This window comes from Meleagris gallopavo, chromosome 1 (genome assembly GCF_000146605.3).
Source record: "Meleagris gallopavo isolate NT-WF06-2002-E0010 breed Aviagen turkey brand Nicholas breeding stock chromosome 1, Turkey_5.1, whole genome shotgun sequence".
Classification (NCBI taxonomy): domain Eukaryota; kingdom Metazoa; phylum Chordata; class Aves; order Galliformes; family Phasianidae; genus Meleagris; species Meleagris gallopavo.
The window spans coordinates 43,827,196-43,845,171 of NC_015011.2; the positions used below are offsets into that span (position 1 = coordinate 43,827,196).

Here is a 17,976-nt window from a genome sequence, read left to right on the forward strand (position 1 = left end):
AAGTAACAGAAAATTAGTTTTTAAATTTAAGCATGTTTAGAAAAGTGAGGTAGCCACTACTGGTATACCTGAAATATTTCTGTAATCTTCAATCTTCAAGAAGAGTTAGCTGTCAGTGAAGTGTAGGGTATTTTCCTTGTTATCATAACTTAATTTTAAGAGTTCACATGTTCTTTACTAATACTTATTTTTTCTTCTGCTTATTTGTGGTAAGGATGTTGGATTTCGATTTGACACGCTCCGTACCATCCTGCAACAGGAAGTTCTGCTGCAGGAGGATGTGGAACTGATTGAGTTCCTTGACCCAAGTATCCTGTCTGCAGGGCAGTGTAAGCAACAGGAAAATGGACAGCTTCCAACACTACGCTCCCTAGCAACTCCTAATATTTGGTATTGTACAGAGAATATCTGTTATCATTCACTGTTAAACAACAAACGAATATTGTATGTTCTTTACATAAAATGCAGCAATATAGTAACTTTTTTTTTTCTCAGATCTTTTAAGTTTTGGTCCACTACTACTCACATATATGAATAAACATGTTTTTGCCTCAGGCATTTTATTGAAAGAGCAGTTTTAATCTGAGATAGCTACATAAGCATAAGTACTTACAAACCCTAACAGATGCCATGAGTAAGAACTTAACATTGATGAATTAATAAATTACAAAAGCCATATGGGGGTGATTCTGATAAGTTAGGCATAGTTGTGTAGACTGCATTGGAAAGTGTCTTTTTCACTGTGGCCTTTGTAAAGTATGTTGATTGTAAGGGTGAGCAATTACTTTTTGTGGGTTTAGAATACTAGAAGAACAGACAAAAGAACATTTAAATGCAATACACTGAAATTAGAAAAGGCTGGTGAAATTCATCCTGGAATACTGAAGGAGCTACCTGCAACACTGTCTAAACAAATACCACCTGTGTTTGAAAAATAGTAGGAATGGTGGATGGTCTGACAGACTGACTGACTGAGAAACGGGCAAGCATCAGTAGATAAGAACATCTTGTAACACAGGCCAGTGTATATTCTCTTACATGTGTTAGGATAGTATATGGAATGACTGTAAATTCTCAGCCAGTTAAAAAAGGAAGAGAAATGTTTATGATATATTATGTCATAATTGATATTCTTTGTCAAACAAGAACTTTTAAACCACCATTTCTGCAATGTTTTGTTCCTGGTTATAACACTATTAATTGGTACTCGAACTGTTCAGATGACAAAGAACACTGACAAAATTTGGAAATATTGCTTACTTTATGTATGACACCACTTTTTAACTGTTTTGGTAGATAGGAGTTCAAATATATCTTGACAAATTGCAGAAATATCTTGAAATTAGTAGAATAGTCAACAAAGACAAGTGCATAATATTTCCCTTGGGAAGGAAAAATCAAATTAAAAGAACAAAGCTGAACAGTTGGATAGACAGTACTACTTCAGAGAAGGATCTTCACGTTGTTGCAGAGTATAAATTGAAAAAGTCAGTAAATGGAAAAATCTTATCTCACAACCCTTGTTACATACAACACACAGGGATTTAACTCTTTCTCCCTGTTTCCCTGTGTCTCAACTCTGATTTTTGATGCCATTTTTTGTGAGGTACATGTAATTAAGAAAAAGTACAGAACAAGAAAAATAGTGAGTATAGAAAATGCATTCTTTTGAAAACATTTGAGGTAGGAAGAATTGTTTGGCCAGCATGGAGAAAACTTAGGTGGGATGAAACAGTCTTATGAGTAATAGAAGGTAGTAAGGAAGCAATGTCAGTGTGTGCAGAAAAGCAAAAGATATGAAGAAAAATAATTTGATTAATTTGCAAAATATTTAGACTGAATTTGGGGAAAATCTTTGGAACTCTGAGGATACTTAGCAGTAGGGATAACTACATGGGTGCATTTTGGCATCGTCTTTATTTTATTGGGTCTGTCAGTGGTGATCTAGATAACCAGAAACTGGAAATCAAAAAAACTGGTCTCCTTGGCCCCTTCCAGTCTTTCATTTTGGGGATTTTTGGAGCAGATTTTTTTTTTTCCAAATATTCTAATGAAGTTACAGACTATGTGTCCCTTCTTTAAAGTTATTTATGTACCTGTAATATTTTAACTCTGCACCTTTGCTGAAACCTATCACTAGACCAAAAGAGTTAGCTTTTGTAAAGCTTATTGAAAAACGACTACAGAACTGTCCAGAAACTAGAAAATCCAGCACCATGGTTTTTTTTAGGGGGAAGAAAATTAATATTTTTATTTCAAAAACTCCAAAGATTGAAGTGTTTTATGTAGGTTGAAACCCATATCGCGTCCATCTCTGTGAAGACTGACAATTTTGCAAAATTGCAGCTATAATACTAGATGTGAAACACTGTGTATTTTTTAGGAGTTACTTGTTCTAGATTTTTTTCTAGATGAAAATAACAGCCTTACAAGGTTTTGGAAATGTTCTTTAGGAATAACTGAACTGAGATACTAATTACTCTGTTGGTTTTAAGGATTTTCAGAGGCTGCCAAATCATCTAAAATAATTATTCTATCTATGTCATGAGAATGTGCTCAAAACCAGTTGTCTGTTGGTATCCAAGTTAAATGAGTCAAACTGCAAAAAGTAAAGCTAGTGCTACACGAGAGTTTAGTTTCCAAAAAACCCTTACCCTTTCCTAATGTACTTTTGGACCAGGAAATACAGATATACCCATTGCTACCCATTCCAACTTCTCATGCTGAGTAGTTAGATTGGGGTTTGGCTTTGTGGGTTTTGTTTTGTTTTGTTTTAAAGTCATATAAAATAAAGTGGCCATTTGAAGTGGTACATCTTTCTTCTACTTTTGCTGTTAAATAGCTGGATAAATGTTTCTTTAGAGTATACCCAAGGGGTAATATCATGTGTATGTACGTTTAATCTGCAGCTTAGTATTTTCTGGTGCTTACAGCTCACTTAAGAATCTATATGTACTTCCTGCTTGTTTGACCTCTGAGTCTGTGGTTGAAACTACTTTCTCCATTTGCAGGGATATCTCACTCTTGCTTGCCTTTGTAAGTGCCCTGCTTATGCTTCCTTCATGGTGGAAGGAGTCATCGTGGCTACCGTGGGGACTGGTTCTGCTTGTGTATGCAGTCTTTCGAGTGTGGGCCACATGGAGGACAGCCAAGCTACAAATGTCCCTGCAAAAATACTGTACCCAGCTGGAAGAAACAGTAGCAAATAGTCGAGCTTTTACTAATCTTGTGAGGAAAGCTCTACGGCTCATTCAAGAGACTGAAGTAATTTCCAGAGGATTTACCCTGTGAGTCTACGTTTCACTTTAATGCACAGATCCATTTAAGCCAGATGTGTTCTGACATAGTCTTGTTGCACTGTCTCCCATAACAAGTGAAACTGCTGAAAACCATGCTACTTAAAGTTTTTCATTTATGTAAAATAGTATAATTATCATAGCTGTATTCACCAACATATGAGCATGAATCCTAACAAGACATTGTTAAAGCTATGCATCCTGAAGGAGCATTAAGTATCAGAAATCTTTACTGGACGCCTATGCTTTTCAAAATCTCCTGGAGTCTTAACAATGAAATACTCCAAAAAAAAGGACTTAAAACCAATTTAGTTACCATTTTGGGAGGTTATTTAGGTTGTTTGTTTCACAGTTTTTTGTACCTCATATTACCAAATCCATGTAACCAAACCGATCTGCAAGTAATCATTCATATTTTAGAAAACAAGATTACTTCAAAATTATCAAATAATAGTCTGAAGTAATAAGAACATAGCAATTAGCAAGGCCTATTCACAGGTCATTTTCAACCTCAAAAAAATTACAATCCCTTTTTCTTTTCTTGCATACATTGCTAAGATGTTTAGAATTTTAAGTTATTTATTCCTGGATTTGCCTCTTGTCTACTTAAGATATTAAAGTTTTCCTAGTTACTAGCTCTCTAGGTAATATTTAACTCCTTGGATAACTTTGCTCTTATTATGTTGAAGGACATTAGAACATGTTCAGTGTGTGCAAGACCCACTCTCATTGCCATGTATGTCCTTTTCCCTTGTAGCAACCTATTTCTAGACATATGCCTGAGTCAATTTGACTTGAAGTTAAAGAAGACAGGAAATGCCCGCAACTAAATGCTTCCGACTTCTTTCTAAAACCAATAAAAAGTTCCCCTGTGGGCACAAGAAATAGTTAATGCCAGACCAACTACTCAACTTGCAGGCTCTTGTTGTTACATGCAAGCTTTAAACTGTGGAGTTTGCATTTTGAATTAATTTTTGAATTAGAGATACCTTTAGTATACTTAGCTTTATTCTCCCTTAGGAATGCATAAACACGTCTTCAGTCTGCCTAGCTGTGTTTTTTTGTTTGTTGTGTTTTCTGAAGGAGTGTATAGTTCAGCAATAGACAGTCTTATCTTTGCAGATGAGTTCTTAAAAAAATTATTATTAGGGCTTGTCCAAATAACAGATGAGAAAAACATTTGGGTTTTTTCCAAAGTTTAAGCAAATGAACTTGTGGTCAGTGTTAAAAATTGCTCGTTTCTTGTTTTTTTACTACATATCTTAGATAACAGATTAACAGAAAACAGACTGATCTTTAAGCTAGTGCTTGATCTCATAGCCCCTTTACTTAAAATTCTGGCAAGCTTTACAAAAGATTTTATAATATGGATAGAGTGGGAGAATGTTGTGTCAGCATTCTCATCAGAATCATCATCATTCATACTCAGTATGAAGAGGTCGGTGTCATACAGGTTTTGGGTTGGTTTAGTCTGGAGGAAGTTTGAACTCAAGTGTTCCCTACAGCACCCACATAAGTAAGAGATGCTGCTGCACAGAGCACAGTGAACTTCTTTGCTTGATATTATGCGTGATCCAAAAAACTAGCTACCCCTTCTCTTGGTGAATTTTGCTACAATGAATCTTAGAGGAACTAAGTTTGATATGTTCTCCAGTAGTAACCTTGTCAAAGTCTTAATGATTGTTCAGGGAGAGTCTTGAGGCAGTAGGAATGATTGCACCTGGAAAGTTAATGAGTATCTTCTTGTATTGTTTTGTATCTTTAAAGGAGTGGGATTTTAACTGGGTAATGCAGTGTCCTGTAGCATGATACCTATGCTGCTCTTTGAATATGCTGCAAGCATAGCATAGTCTGGACTATGAATTAATTTTGTTAGGAATGAAAGATAATGAAGCTGACAAATAATACCAAGTCCAGCTTTTGATTGACTGTCTTAGCATAACTCTGCAAGCCCAGGTCTTGGTGTTCTACAGCTGTTTTCTTCTCTCTATTGTACCATCCATTGCTATGTTCTCATAGGCTAATTTATGTAAACTTAATGGCTTTGCTTTATTCTACTCTCTATGCTCCCTTGTTAATTGATATTTGGCTGTTTCTGAAAGTGTTAAATTATCCTTGATGAGATTTGGGTCAGTTCTCCATTGGTTCATTGGTTTTTACTACTGCATGGCAGTGACTGCTATATGTTCAATTGATTCAAATGTTGTTTTGCCTTTGTTCCCATCCCACCTAAAAAAAAACAAACACAAACAAAACAAAACAAAAAAACCCCACAGTAGCCACTTAAGGAAAAAAAAACCCAAACAACTAAGGACCCTGTCATGTCTTCCTTATTTAATCTGCTCTTCAAAGACCATTGAATACTCTGAATGGCCTTCAGAAGTGTTAAATACCTCTGCCTTTTAAGCCTGCATGGTAAAAGCTTTGTGATGCAGAGATGCTCGAGATCTTGCCAATGTAATTTGGATTTCAGAAATTATGTAGCCAGTGTAGGACAGGGCTCTGCTCAGGCAGAACAGCAGTATTTCTGTCTCTGTTGCAATTAGACAAATGAATCTTGATCACGAGTTGCAGCCTGGATGTTCTCCTAGCTAATGAAAGTATGTTCATTATTAAATTATAAAATGGAAACTATAGAGATATGCAATAAAAGGCTGCAGCAATAAAAAACAAGTAGTTATCTTCTTGTCTGTCTCTGATACAATTAACTTTATTCCAAAGTACTACCTTTATATAGTTTCAACTAGAATCAAACTCTATGAGTGTATGTTGTTGTGTATAGCAACTCTGTAGAAGTTGCTTTTGTGTTAGAGTACAATAATAGTTTTTAATTCAAGTGTATATGCAGGTTTGTTAAAGGAGAGATTCTATTTAAAACTTGATTTGTGAAACTCATGGAGAAATAAATAATAGTTCTTTACAAGGAAAATGGATATGGAGCAGCAGAGAAGAGGAAATTTACTTTTAACCTTTTTTAAAATTTTTGCTGTTTGTGGCTGATATCCAAAGTGATAAAATATTGTAAGTTCAATTAAAGTATGTAGAAGATAAATGAAAACCTAGGAAGCTAGGGATATGGCATGTCTGTCACATGGAAATTTATAGCAAGTTATATTAACATTACTGGAATAAAGAATTATTCCATAAAAAGAAAAACAAACACTGAAACAAGCCTCCCAAGAAGCAATACAAGTTGTTTTGTTGAATACTGGCAGTACTGCATGAATTGTGCTATATTGTTCTGTGCAGAAGCTGAAAATGCTTCTGCACAGCATTGCTGTAGAGGAACATAAATTTCTTTCTCTTTTTTACTAGAGAATAGTTTTTACTAGCAGAATAGCTTTACTCTTCTCTTTGGTCCTGCTTCTGACAGTTCACCCAGGGCTTGAGTCTACAAAGTGATGTAAGAGTTTGTCCTTGAACACTTCTAATTTTATCATCACAAGTTAGGAAAGCAGTAGAGATTGGCATGTCCTGAGTTACAGATACAAGATGAATTCATCACTTTGCTCTGAGTAAGGTGAGAGCAGAAGTAGGCTTCCAATCCCTTAACAGTTTCTCAGTCTTGATGACTGCACCATGTCCATTCCCAATCTGGTTCTAGTAAACGCAGTGCTGGAGAGGATGAACTGTCCACTTAGGCCATTTTCAGCGTTGTAGCCCTGGGTTTGGCATCAGATTATGTGTCTTAAGACTCTGTAGAGATAGTTAACATTTACTCAGTTCGTAATCCGATTTATTTCCAGATTAGGCAATTTCTTACTGTTCTAAAGACATTTTGAAGTATAGTCTAATAAGCAAATGGTGTTTTTTAAATATTATATTCATCTGAACATATGGATACCAAAAGGTGTTTTCAAATATGCTTTATACAATTGCATACATTTCATGTTACCTGTCTGACTTCCACAAAACACTGCTGTCATTCACTGCCTGATTGATAAAAGCTATTTCACCACTTAAGTAACATTTCTTTTGACCTACAGAGTAATTCTGCAGGGGGTTTGACCAAAAATAGTGTTTTGCATGAAAAACAATAAATAGTAGCACATTTTTCTATAAAAAGTATTTGAAGAGCAAATTTGCATGCGAAGAGGTAAATGTTAAATATCTGCAAACTTACAATGGGCTTGTGGTAGTTCTATAGCAGACAATGTTGTGGCCTGCCTACATTTACTATGTTCTTTTGGAACACTTTGGAGAAGACAAATGTCCTCAGGAATTTTACTGTGGCTCAGGTGAGACTGGAATCAGGCTGCCTACAAGAGGAATCCTAGCTGCTTAACTAAATGTTTGACTGAATAATTCACTGATGTGATGAATTCCTTGTGTGCGTGTGCGTGTGTGTGTGTGTGTGTGTGTGTGTGTGTGTGATAGTTACTGAGCAAAAAAATAGCGATAGAAAAAGAAAACTGATGTACTATCTTTTAAAAATACTTTAGGACATCTGTACAGTTGTATCACATTTTACTTTTCAAGTTTGCTTGACAGGGTCAGTGCCGCTTGCCCACTTAATAAAGCTGGACAGCATCCTAGTCAGCATCTTATTGGTCTCCGGAAAGCCGTCTATCGATCTGTCAGAGCCAACTTCCGAGCTTCAAGACTGGCTACTCTGTACATGCTGAAAAAATATCCTTTTTGTAAAAACCCGTCTGTTCAGATATCCTATTACTATGGTTTTCTACCTGCATTCATGCCGATGTTTAGAGTTGGCATGACTAGAAGCATACAATATCTAATTATATATCTGAACAACAACTGAAGAAAATGTATCATAGTAAATTTTGTCTTATGCTTGATTTGGAACAGTCAACATATTTCTTTTTTTGCAATTTGTAGTGTGAGATAAGATGCTGTGTATTGAAAATATTGCCCCAGTTATTGATGGCCATGCCTTTGATGTATGTACTTTTTTATGATTATTCTTAAGCCATCTTTTTTCCTCACACAAAAAAAACCTTTCCTCTGAACAATATGCCCTTTCACTCTTTGTCTCCATGTTCAAAGATAAGTTGATTTCCTGTTTCAGACAAGCTGGGTGAAACTCCTATTACATTAATAAACCAAAAGACACATTTAGGAGTGAGGATTTTCTATTCCAAGTCAAACTATGACACTTGCTTCACAAAATCAAATCTGAGTCATCATCTGTATCTCCTCAGCAATTCAAGATTTTTGTTGTACTCTGTAGGAAATAGCAATGCTTTCAGACTGTATTGGAGCAAAAACAAAAACAGGTATGTTTCTGATATGAAAAACATTTGTGTCTGTCTTTGAAAGACTTTCAAAATGGAGGTTCAATTATACCGAATTATCATGCAGATATTTTAATAGTAATGCCAGCTGAAGTAAATGGTCAAAAATAGATTGGAACTGTATGTCTATAAATTCTTGACAAGCAAATAGAGAAGCATTATCAAGAAACATTCTATATGCAGAATGTAGTGGAATGTAGTAAAACGTGTTTTGGGTTTTGTTTGGCTTGGTTGTTTGTTTTTTGGTTATTTTGGTTGTTTTGTTTTTGTCTTTTTTCTTTTTTTGCTTGAAATATCTTTCAGTAGAAATTCAACATGTGAAATGCATCTTAGTCTCCAAGACAATAGCATTTGAATCTTCCCACCTAATATATTAAGGATCAAGGCTTAGTGATGGTAATGGTAATATGTATCTCAAATGAGTAAGGGAGATCTGACTACTGAAGTTGTTACAGAAAATTAAAAATCTTCATTCACAGCATTACTGTTTAAATACAGATATGCAGTACAAATCACATAAACCTGACACATTATCATTACTCACTTCAGTAAGATGAGAAGTTTGCCAGTATTTGCTTGTGGTTGGTATGCCACTTTCTAACTCCCTTCAGTGAAATGTGTAAATTAATATCTTCCTAATTAAAATTTGTTCCCATGTAAAATAGAAAAATATACTATAATGTTGTAGCTTAAATTGTTTTTGTTAAAGTCAGTGGACCAGTAGTATTTCATGAGATGGATTCTCTACATTTCATGTGAAGTGACAGTTATTTACTTGCTGAAACTATTCAGCATTTTCTCAAGTCATCCTTGAGATTTGATTTGTTCATATCAACAAGAGTGCATTGTTCAAAGTCATAGAAGAAAAAGCCACAAAGGAGAAAAGAGTATTTTTCCTTAAGTCTGGAAAACAAGAGTATAGTGGAATACAGTATCCTTATTTTAGCTTAAGCTAGATGTTGGGTTGGGTGTTTACAGGATATGATGCAGACCTGTCACTACTAGTGTAGGAAACCTCTGCATAACACAGTTATGTAATAATTTAGAGGTGATCAGGCACTGGCACAGGCTTCCCAGGGCACCAAAATTCAAGAAGCGTTTGGACAACATTCTCAGTCATAGGTTTAATTTCTAGGTGGTTCTTTGTTGAGCCAGGAGTTGGACTTGATGATCCTTGTGGGTCCCTTTCCACTTGGGATATTCTGATTATTGTATTTTTAAATTTAATGTTCTTTCATTATGATGAAGTGAAGATAAAATACATTCTGTGTATTTAAGATGCATTGAGGTCAGGAAAATCTGCTCTTATTACATCTAGTTAAATTTTGTTCCTTCTCCTTTGAAAAAGAAATTTAATTAATCATGAAATGTTAAAAAAAAAAAAGAGCTTTTTCACTTAGGAAAGACAGCTAATACAAGAAAACCTTAAGCTAAAGGTAAATAAATAAGTAGATGTACTCTCTTTGGTTCTAAAAGCCTACATCAGAAGTCTGCTTCTGGAATATGCAAGTAAAGATGCTTGAGGATTTTTCAGTTACATTTTTGTTGTTGATCAGCCATCACATGCTTTGCTCATCCCTTCCAGCAGGTTCCAAAATTTTATGAGACAACAGAGCATCTTGGATTTATTAGGAATACTATGAGACCTTGTTAGATCTTTAGATGGGAAAGTACTTCTGAAGAGCAAAGTACTACTATTAAATTGTTTTGTATGTGGTGCATTAGTCCTTTTTTTATAAGTATCATCATCCTCCAGGCAGAGGCTAGATATTCGCTGTACATATCATTTATTCTGATTTGACAGTTTATTACTTAGTATCTGCCTTCTGTTGCTCTAAGCTAATAAGGAATGTAAGTTAAACATGAGAAAAGCATTTTTGCAAAGGCAGGAGCGTTTAAATAAGGTACGTTTATTTACTGTACTTGCATCCCTTTAGTTAATTTCACAATGTGAAAAAAAAGACTTATGTTTTAGATCAAAGAGCACTGAGGAAATGTCATTACATTTTAACAAAAATTATTGGAAGTAAGAGGGCATGGCAGGAGATGGTGTGGGAGTTTAATGGGAATCCCTAGCTGAGACACGCTGTGCGTAAGTGGCTCATTTGGTCAAACCATCTGTTTCAGAGATTCCCTGTAATTTTTTTATATGACTTAAAAATCCACATGTTCAAACTGCTTTTCTTGCTGTTGCAGAAAAAGATTAACACAGATTATGGTTAGTCTCTAAGATAATTGGTCCTCAAGGTTTTGAACTGCTTTTTCAGTCTCTGGTGGAGTTAATGTCCCTGTGCTCCATCTGCTGGACACACTTTCAGGTTAATTTAGACTAGCTGACCCTGCTGACACTGTGTTTATGTGAAGCAGCAGATGCTGTGTTCTTGAGTCATTTGCATTGCAGATTTTCATCTGCATTCATGCTGCTGGAGAGCACTTCACAGGCATCTTTCTTCCTGGTCTTCGAGGAGAAATTAGTGGGAAATGTGTTTGTTCAGAGCCTGAGCACTTAGTATTGATGTTTTCTGAGCCACAGAAATTTCCCTTTATGTAGTGTGCTCCTGCTCAAGCAATAAACATTTTCTTGAGCACTATTGCAAGTACAATCCTAAGAGAACTTAGCAGGTGGAAAATTTGGGAGTGAGAGTGAGTAGAACTTGTGGCTTCCCCAGAAAACGCATGAGCTGGATAAGAGAGAAGTACTTCTAATGGCCTTTATGTGACCAGAGAGGTGAAAATATTCAATTTATAAATCAAAACATAAATCTTCTCTCTGATCTCTGTTGAGGCTGACATGAGCTATTTATTGGGAATTTACTGACGAAGGATAATTTCCTTGCTTGAAAGGAATGCTGAGATTTTTGCGTCAATCTGATTGTATTTGTTTCTTTGTAGGTAGTTGCATTTAGACATAGAAGTTTATTTGGTGTTCTATCCCTTATCCTTCTCTGAGCTTATAAAACCTGTGCTGTGAAGAAAGACGGAAAGTTCAATTAAACAGGATTTAGATTCAACTAAACAGAGATTGCATGCCATTTTGTTAGGTGGTTTTTTTTGCCTTATGTGTTTAATGCAAAAGTTGCTTTGTTAGCCACCTTAACTCTGGCTAAACCTACCCTCTGAACTCTGAGAGCGACAACGTGACCAGCTACATCTGTGTAGTCCCTTTTAAGGACCTGGGCCTGGGACTGAGCGAAGAGCAGGTATCTGAAGAGGAGGCACACAATCTCACGGATGGCTTCAGCTTGCCTGCACTCAAGGTAATCGCTCTTAGAAAGACACACATCCATGCAGGCTCAGCGTGAGAATCTGTTTCGGTTGTTGTGGTGCATAAGCCAGTTGTCTTCTCTAAACAAAGAAAACTGCTCATTTCATTTGAAGTGGAAGATCCTAAGAACTTAAGTTGTGAGCTTGCTTCTTCCCAGTTTGCCTAACCTCTTTTGTGCTATGTAAAATGCTGTGATTCGTGTCGTGAATACGTTAGTGGTATTCATGAAATTTCTCACTTTGGCTGAAGAAAGGAGTTAAGTCAGCTTTCTCCAGAAGTACAATGTTTTTTGTGGAAGTAGAATGCAAATTAGACTCCTGTTTCAAGATTGGCTGTGGGCCAACGCAGTAACTTTTAAGTGGATGGTAGAAATTATAGCCTAATGTTATAAAGGAAAAATTGTCTTTGCTGCCACTGGAGTTTTGGCAGCTCTTTTTAAGCTGTAGGGTATTTGAAGATTATAGCAAATAATGAGACTGCCTGATGAGAATATGAAAATTGAGGTCTCTGACAAACTTTTGAACATAATTGCATGTAATGTATTTCATTGGAGAATTAATGGTCATCTGAGATTCACTAGATCTGAACCCACATGGTCAGAGATAACCTTCAAATATACTCAGTGGATTTTCTTATTATTTCAGTGTTTCTATGGTAGGCTGAGGAATGTTTTTGCATTCTGTATCTGCACCTTTATTTTGGAGGCTGGCTGTGTTCCAGGTGCACGGAGCTAACCTTACTCTGTTTTGCAGGTTCTCTTTCAGCTGTGGGTAGGGCAGAGTTCGGAGTTCTTCAGGAGACTGGTACTGCTCCTCTCCCCAGCCAACGCATCCCCCAAGCCCTTGATCTCCCCTGAACGGTTGCCTCATCATATCTTGTCTGATGTGACTCAAGGCCTACCTCATACACATGCTGCCTGCTTAGAAGAGCTCAAGAGAAGCTATGAGTTTTATCGGTACTTCGAAACTCAGCATCAGTCAGGTTTTGAACGACCGACCAGAACAAAACAGAAGTCAAGAGAGTTGAACAGCCTTCAAACAGCAGTACGCAGTTTGCAGCTTCATCTCAAGGCACTGTTGAATGAGTAAGTTTACACAAGAATTAAGAGACTAAGCCTGTGGGAAGAAGGCTTCAGACTCGAGTTCTTTGGGTTGTCAGTTTACTTTATCCCAGATTAGAAACAAAAAAGGTAGTTACAGTCACTGCAAGTACATCATGCCTGTTCTGTTCCTAATTGATTTTACTGAAGGTGTCTGTTTCCAAGGTAACAGCTCTACTTTAAAGTAAAGTAGTAAAGATGTTTTTTGACGGTGTAATTATCTGAAGAATGCTTCAGAGATTCTGTTTCCCTATTTACATTCTCACACTCTTCCCATTGCTGTGTCTGAACTCTCAGCTGTCATCTAAGTATCTTTATGTAGAGTGAGGTCAAAGGCTCTTGGTTCAATGGGGAATCCAGTGTTGTTTCCTGATTATTCTTTTGATATCTAGATAATTCAATATCTAGATATCAATATCTAGATATCAGTATCTAGAAAATTCAAAGCTAAGCAGTACTTTAATTTCTATCTTTGCTTTTGTCTAACCCTTCAAAAAAAATCTGAAAATGTACTTACCTTCCCTTGACTTTTTAACATACCAAATGCTTTATAAGAAAGTTCAGATCATAGTAACTATATAGAAAATATTTTTAAATGTCATCACTGGCTGGTGAAGTAACTGAAACTATCTATTCCTTTAGTCTTTTGTGTAAGAATTACTATAATGAGTGAACGGTGTATCTCAATGTGGATAAATGGATCTTATTTTTCAAAATTTGTGGCGTTATTGAGGAGATGGCCAAACTAGATATTTAGAAGCTAAAGAGAATAACAGGATATTAAATACCTGAAGAAACTGTGAAGTCAAATATTTATGTGTTTATTTCTGTTCATTTTATTAGGGTAATAATTCTTGAGGATGAACTTGAAAAACTTGTTAGCACTAAGGAGACACCTGAATTAACAACAGAAGCCCACCAGGTTCTGGAACAAAAACTAAAGTTTATTCAGCCTCATATGCAGGCAAGCAACAGCTGCTGGGAAGAAGCCATTTCTCAGGTGGAGAAAATGGGTGGAAGAAACCCAAATAAAAAAGGTAAATATGAGAGATTAATTTAGCAACTAAAGAGATACACTTTAGAATTGGAATGGATCAAAAACTGCATTCAGCCTTTATTTTCTGAATTTTAACTTAAAGAGATTTAACAACCTTACTCTTTGAAAAGCTATCTATTTGTCAGACTTCTTCATTGAGATGGCCTTGAAGCTTTTGTTTCAGAAAAAAATATATAAAAAACAAAATGCTAACTTAGTCTATTAGGCATGTGGATTTACATGGTACATTTACATTTCCAAGTGTAGCCCAGTAGTGGATTTTTCCCTGTAATTGGTGAGCAGCATGTGAAGTGGTGGGATTTTGATGAAATATCTTTGAGGTTTTCTTTTATCTATTGCATAAATATTGGATAGGTAATTGAAATGACAATTACCTTGTCATGAAACTTCCATGATAATGATATTTCCTGAAACATTTTAAATTAACGTATTGAGTTTATAACGCCTGTTCACCTCCTCTCTCAGATATAGTGAGCTAATCTCCTATGTGTTTAAAAGTGATATGACCAGCACATGCCAAAGTTTTGCCTTAGTGAATTCTACTGTCCATGCTGTTATCTTTGTGAATTGCATTTAGCTTACATAGTTGAGATGAGCTGAAACTCTCTTGACACGGAGTTGAACATAAAATTTCTGATCTTGTTTCCAGGAGCTTTTTTACTGGCCTAGGAAGGCACAGCCCAGCACCTGAATAATGCTGGTAGTAATGGAGACTATATTGGGAAAATTATTATGTGGGATATGTATCAGCAAGTTACCTACAGAAATCCAAATCTGTAGTGAGCTAGGCTCTTAATTATGTATGGGTGGGGTATCCAGTAGGTGGATGAATACTGCTTTGGTCCAAGAGATGCTCAGGCTGACATTGTTCATGTTCACATCGGAATTGGGAACACTGGTGAATCCCATGTCTACAGGCTCCACGCAGGTCCTGACATGGCATAACAAACTTGCTGTTATTAATATACATTATGAGGCAAAATCATTAAAGAGCCTTCACTTTCAGTTTTGTCCAGTGACTTGCCTGGTGGAAATGTGTGTGGTTTGAGTCTCTATTTTGCAACAAGTTTACTGAATCACTCCCCAGAAACTACTTTTAAATTATGTTTAAATTATGTTATTTTTATCTGACTACATTTGAATTTCCTAATGTATTTCTGAGCAGTTCAGCTTCTGTGAGTTGAACTTTTCAAGCTGTGCATGAAATCATCTCATTACAGAATCACAGAGTTGTAGAGGTTTCAAGGGACCTCAGGAGATCATCGAGTCCAACCCCTCTGCTAACTTGTAATCTCTTTGTATTCATCTTAACAGCTCATCTGTCAGTCATGATTATGTGAATTAATTCATTGAATTACATGTGGGGTTTTTTTTCAATACTTCCTGAAAACTCTTTGAAAGAAGATACCTTCCTGCTGAAATAATATAACAGCTAAGCACATCTTTATTTTGTCTTTGTTCACCATTATGTAAAATCAAATGAATTCTTTTACAAAAGCTGTAGTTAAAAGCCTAACAGTACAACTTGGTGTCAAGGTGGTTGAACAGTGCTTCTGGTGCAGTAGATGTTTAGTTCAACTAACCAAAGAAAAGCTGTGGAAATAAATCATCAATTATGAACAGTGATGAAGAGGGAGCTGTTAATGGCTTAGACCCAGTTTTGAGAGGAAATATTTCATAACTTAAAAGCTGTATATATTAAATATTTTTAGCAATAACTTTCAATTGTGCTTAGTACTGCAAAGTCACTCCTTTTTACTTCATCTGTAAATGCAAAATGTATCCAGTGTTTCAATTTACTTTTTCTTGAGTTTGATACTTACCGGGATGCTTTTGCTGAATTATTCGCTGGAAGCATCCAGCCAGTAAAGAACTGCTTTGAACTGTGGTCTGTCCTAGTTGTGGCATCCTAGGCAGCAGCATAGCATGTATTTTTCAAAGCTGTTTTCATAGAATCATAGAATGGTTTGGATTGGAAGGGACCCTTATGATCACCTAGTTCCCACCCCCTGCTATAGACAGGAACACCTGCCTCTAGACCAGGTTGCTCAAAGCCCCATCCAGCCTGCTTTTAAATGCTTCCAGGGAGGGGGCATTCACAGTCTCTGTGGGCAACCTGTTCCAGTGTCTCTGCACCCTCACAGCAAAGAATTTCTTCCTGATGTGTAGTCCAAATCTACCCTCTTCCCGTTTAAAACCATTTCCCCTCGTCCTGTCTCTACGTGCCCTCAAAAAGTCTCTTCTCAGCTTTCCTGTAGGCTCCCTTCAGGTACTGGAAGGCTACCATAAGGCCACCCAGAGCCTTCTCCAGGTTGAAAAGCCCCAGCTCTCTCAGCCTGTCCCTGTAGGGGAGGTGCGCCAGTATTCTGATGATCTTTGTGGTCCTCCTTTGGACCCACTTCAACTACTCAACGTCCTTCTAGTTTTGGGGGCCCCGGAATTGGATATAAACTCCAGATGGAGTCACACAAGAGTAGAGTAGAGGGGCAGAATCACCTCCATCAACCTGCTGGTCATGCTTCTCTTGATGCAACCCAGGAAATGGTTGGCTTTCTGGGCTGTGAGCACACATTGTCAGCTCACGTTGAATCTTTCATCAACCAACACCCCCAAATCCTTTTCCTCAGGCTTCTCTCAAGCCATTCTCTGCCTAACCTGTATCTGTGCTTGGAATTGCCCTGACTCGGGTGCAGGACCTTGCATTTGGCCTTGTTGAACTTCACAAGATTGACATGGACCCACCTTGAGCCTGTCCAGGTCCCTCTGGATGACATCCCTTCCCTCTAGCATGTCAACTGCACCACTCAGCTTGGTGTCATCTGCAAACTTGCTGTGGGTGCACTCAATCCCACTGTCCATGTTGCCAACAAAGATGTTACATAGCACCAATCCCTGAGGAATGCCACTCATCACCAGTTTCCTGTTTCAGGAAATGTCACTTGGACGTTGAGCCATTGACCACAACTCTCTGGGTGTGACCATCCAGCCAATTCCTTATCCAGTGAGTGGTCCATTCATCAAATCCATTTTTCTCCAATTTGGTGACCTGGATATCGTGTGGGACAGTGTCCATGTTTTGCATATCTTTGTTTTCTCTATAAGCATCTGGATCTTAATTGCATACTTACTGCTTGAAGTTTTTGCATGTCAAAGCAGATTTATTGCAAATATATTAAAAAGCTCAGTTTGTTAAACTCAAATCAAAAACCGTTAGGTCTAACCAACTGAACATTCAAATACCATAGAACCGTAGTACCCTGCTGCAAGCTCCTGGTCTTGCAGTCCTTTGATCCACCAGAGAGGAGCTAAAGCCACAGCAACTTTAGTGAAAACGCTGAATTCATGCTCTTGAAGCATCTCCTTAGCAACGTTATCACCCCAAACAGATGGCAAATAGAGCAGCCTGTACATATTAGTGCAGCTGTTTTGTTGTTCTAATTCAGGAAACCAAGCTTTTCATTGATAAATTCCATATTACACTTCCAAATTTGTTTTCATACCTTCAGCAGCGTTTTTTTTTTAAATGTTTTTATTCCAAGATGCAATTGTGCAGTGGACATCAATTTTCCACTTGTGTCAGCTTTCACTTTGTGCTTCACCTTTCTTTTAAATTATCATTTTGCATTTATGGAACATCAAATCTTTAACTCAACCCAAGCAAACAGGGAATCACATGTTTTTCCTTGTTTGCAAAAGCAGATAACTGAGCATCATTAGAGTCATTGTCAGTGTGAACTGCCTACCTTAAGAATACTATCTCTGTATTCAGTGTATAGATTAAAAATTGAAAATAAAGATGAGTGGGGTTTGTCAAGTTTGTCTTGCCCATTTCCCTTCTCAGTGGCAAATTTGTACTTTTGCCATATGTAAATGTTGTCTACCTGCTCTTATGAACATAGAGACATTTTACACTATTTTCAGGCATCTATTCCAGCACTTAAATCTCATTTACCAGTAGAATGCTATTTCTAATATTCAATATAAATAGCTTTTGTTGCAATTAA

General features: G+C 36.8%; 1 protein-coding gene across 1 annotated transcript in view; it reads left to right on the plus strand.

Annotated features, from left to right (window-relative positions):
* The window catches only part of VEZT (vezatin, adherens junctions transmembrane protein), a 46,486-nt gene that overhangs the window by 22,446 nt on the left and 6,064 nt on the right, over nucleotides 1–17,976 (plus strand). The window contains exons 6-11 of the mRNA XM_031552150.1: nucleotides 215–390; nucleotides 3,012–3,287; nucleotides 7,788–7,925; nucleotides 11,661–11,808; nucleotides 12,569–12,900; nucleotides 13,759–13,952. Of these exons, the coding sequence (XP_031408010.1) occupies nucleotides 215–390; nucleotides 3,012–3,287; nucleotides 7,788–7,925; nucleotides 11,661–11,808; nucleotides 12,569–12,900; nucleotides 13,759–13,952 (1,264 nt within the window). The remainder of the gene's footprint in view (nucleotides 1–214; nucleotides 391–3,011; nucleotides 3,288–7,787; nucleotides 7,926–11,660; nucleotides 11,809–12,568; nucleotides 12,901–13,758; nucleotides 13,953–17,976) is intronic.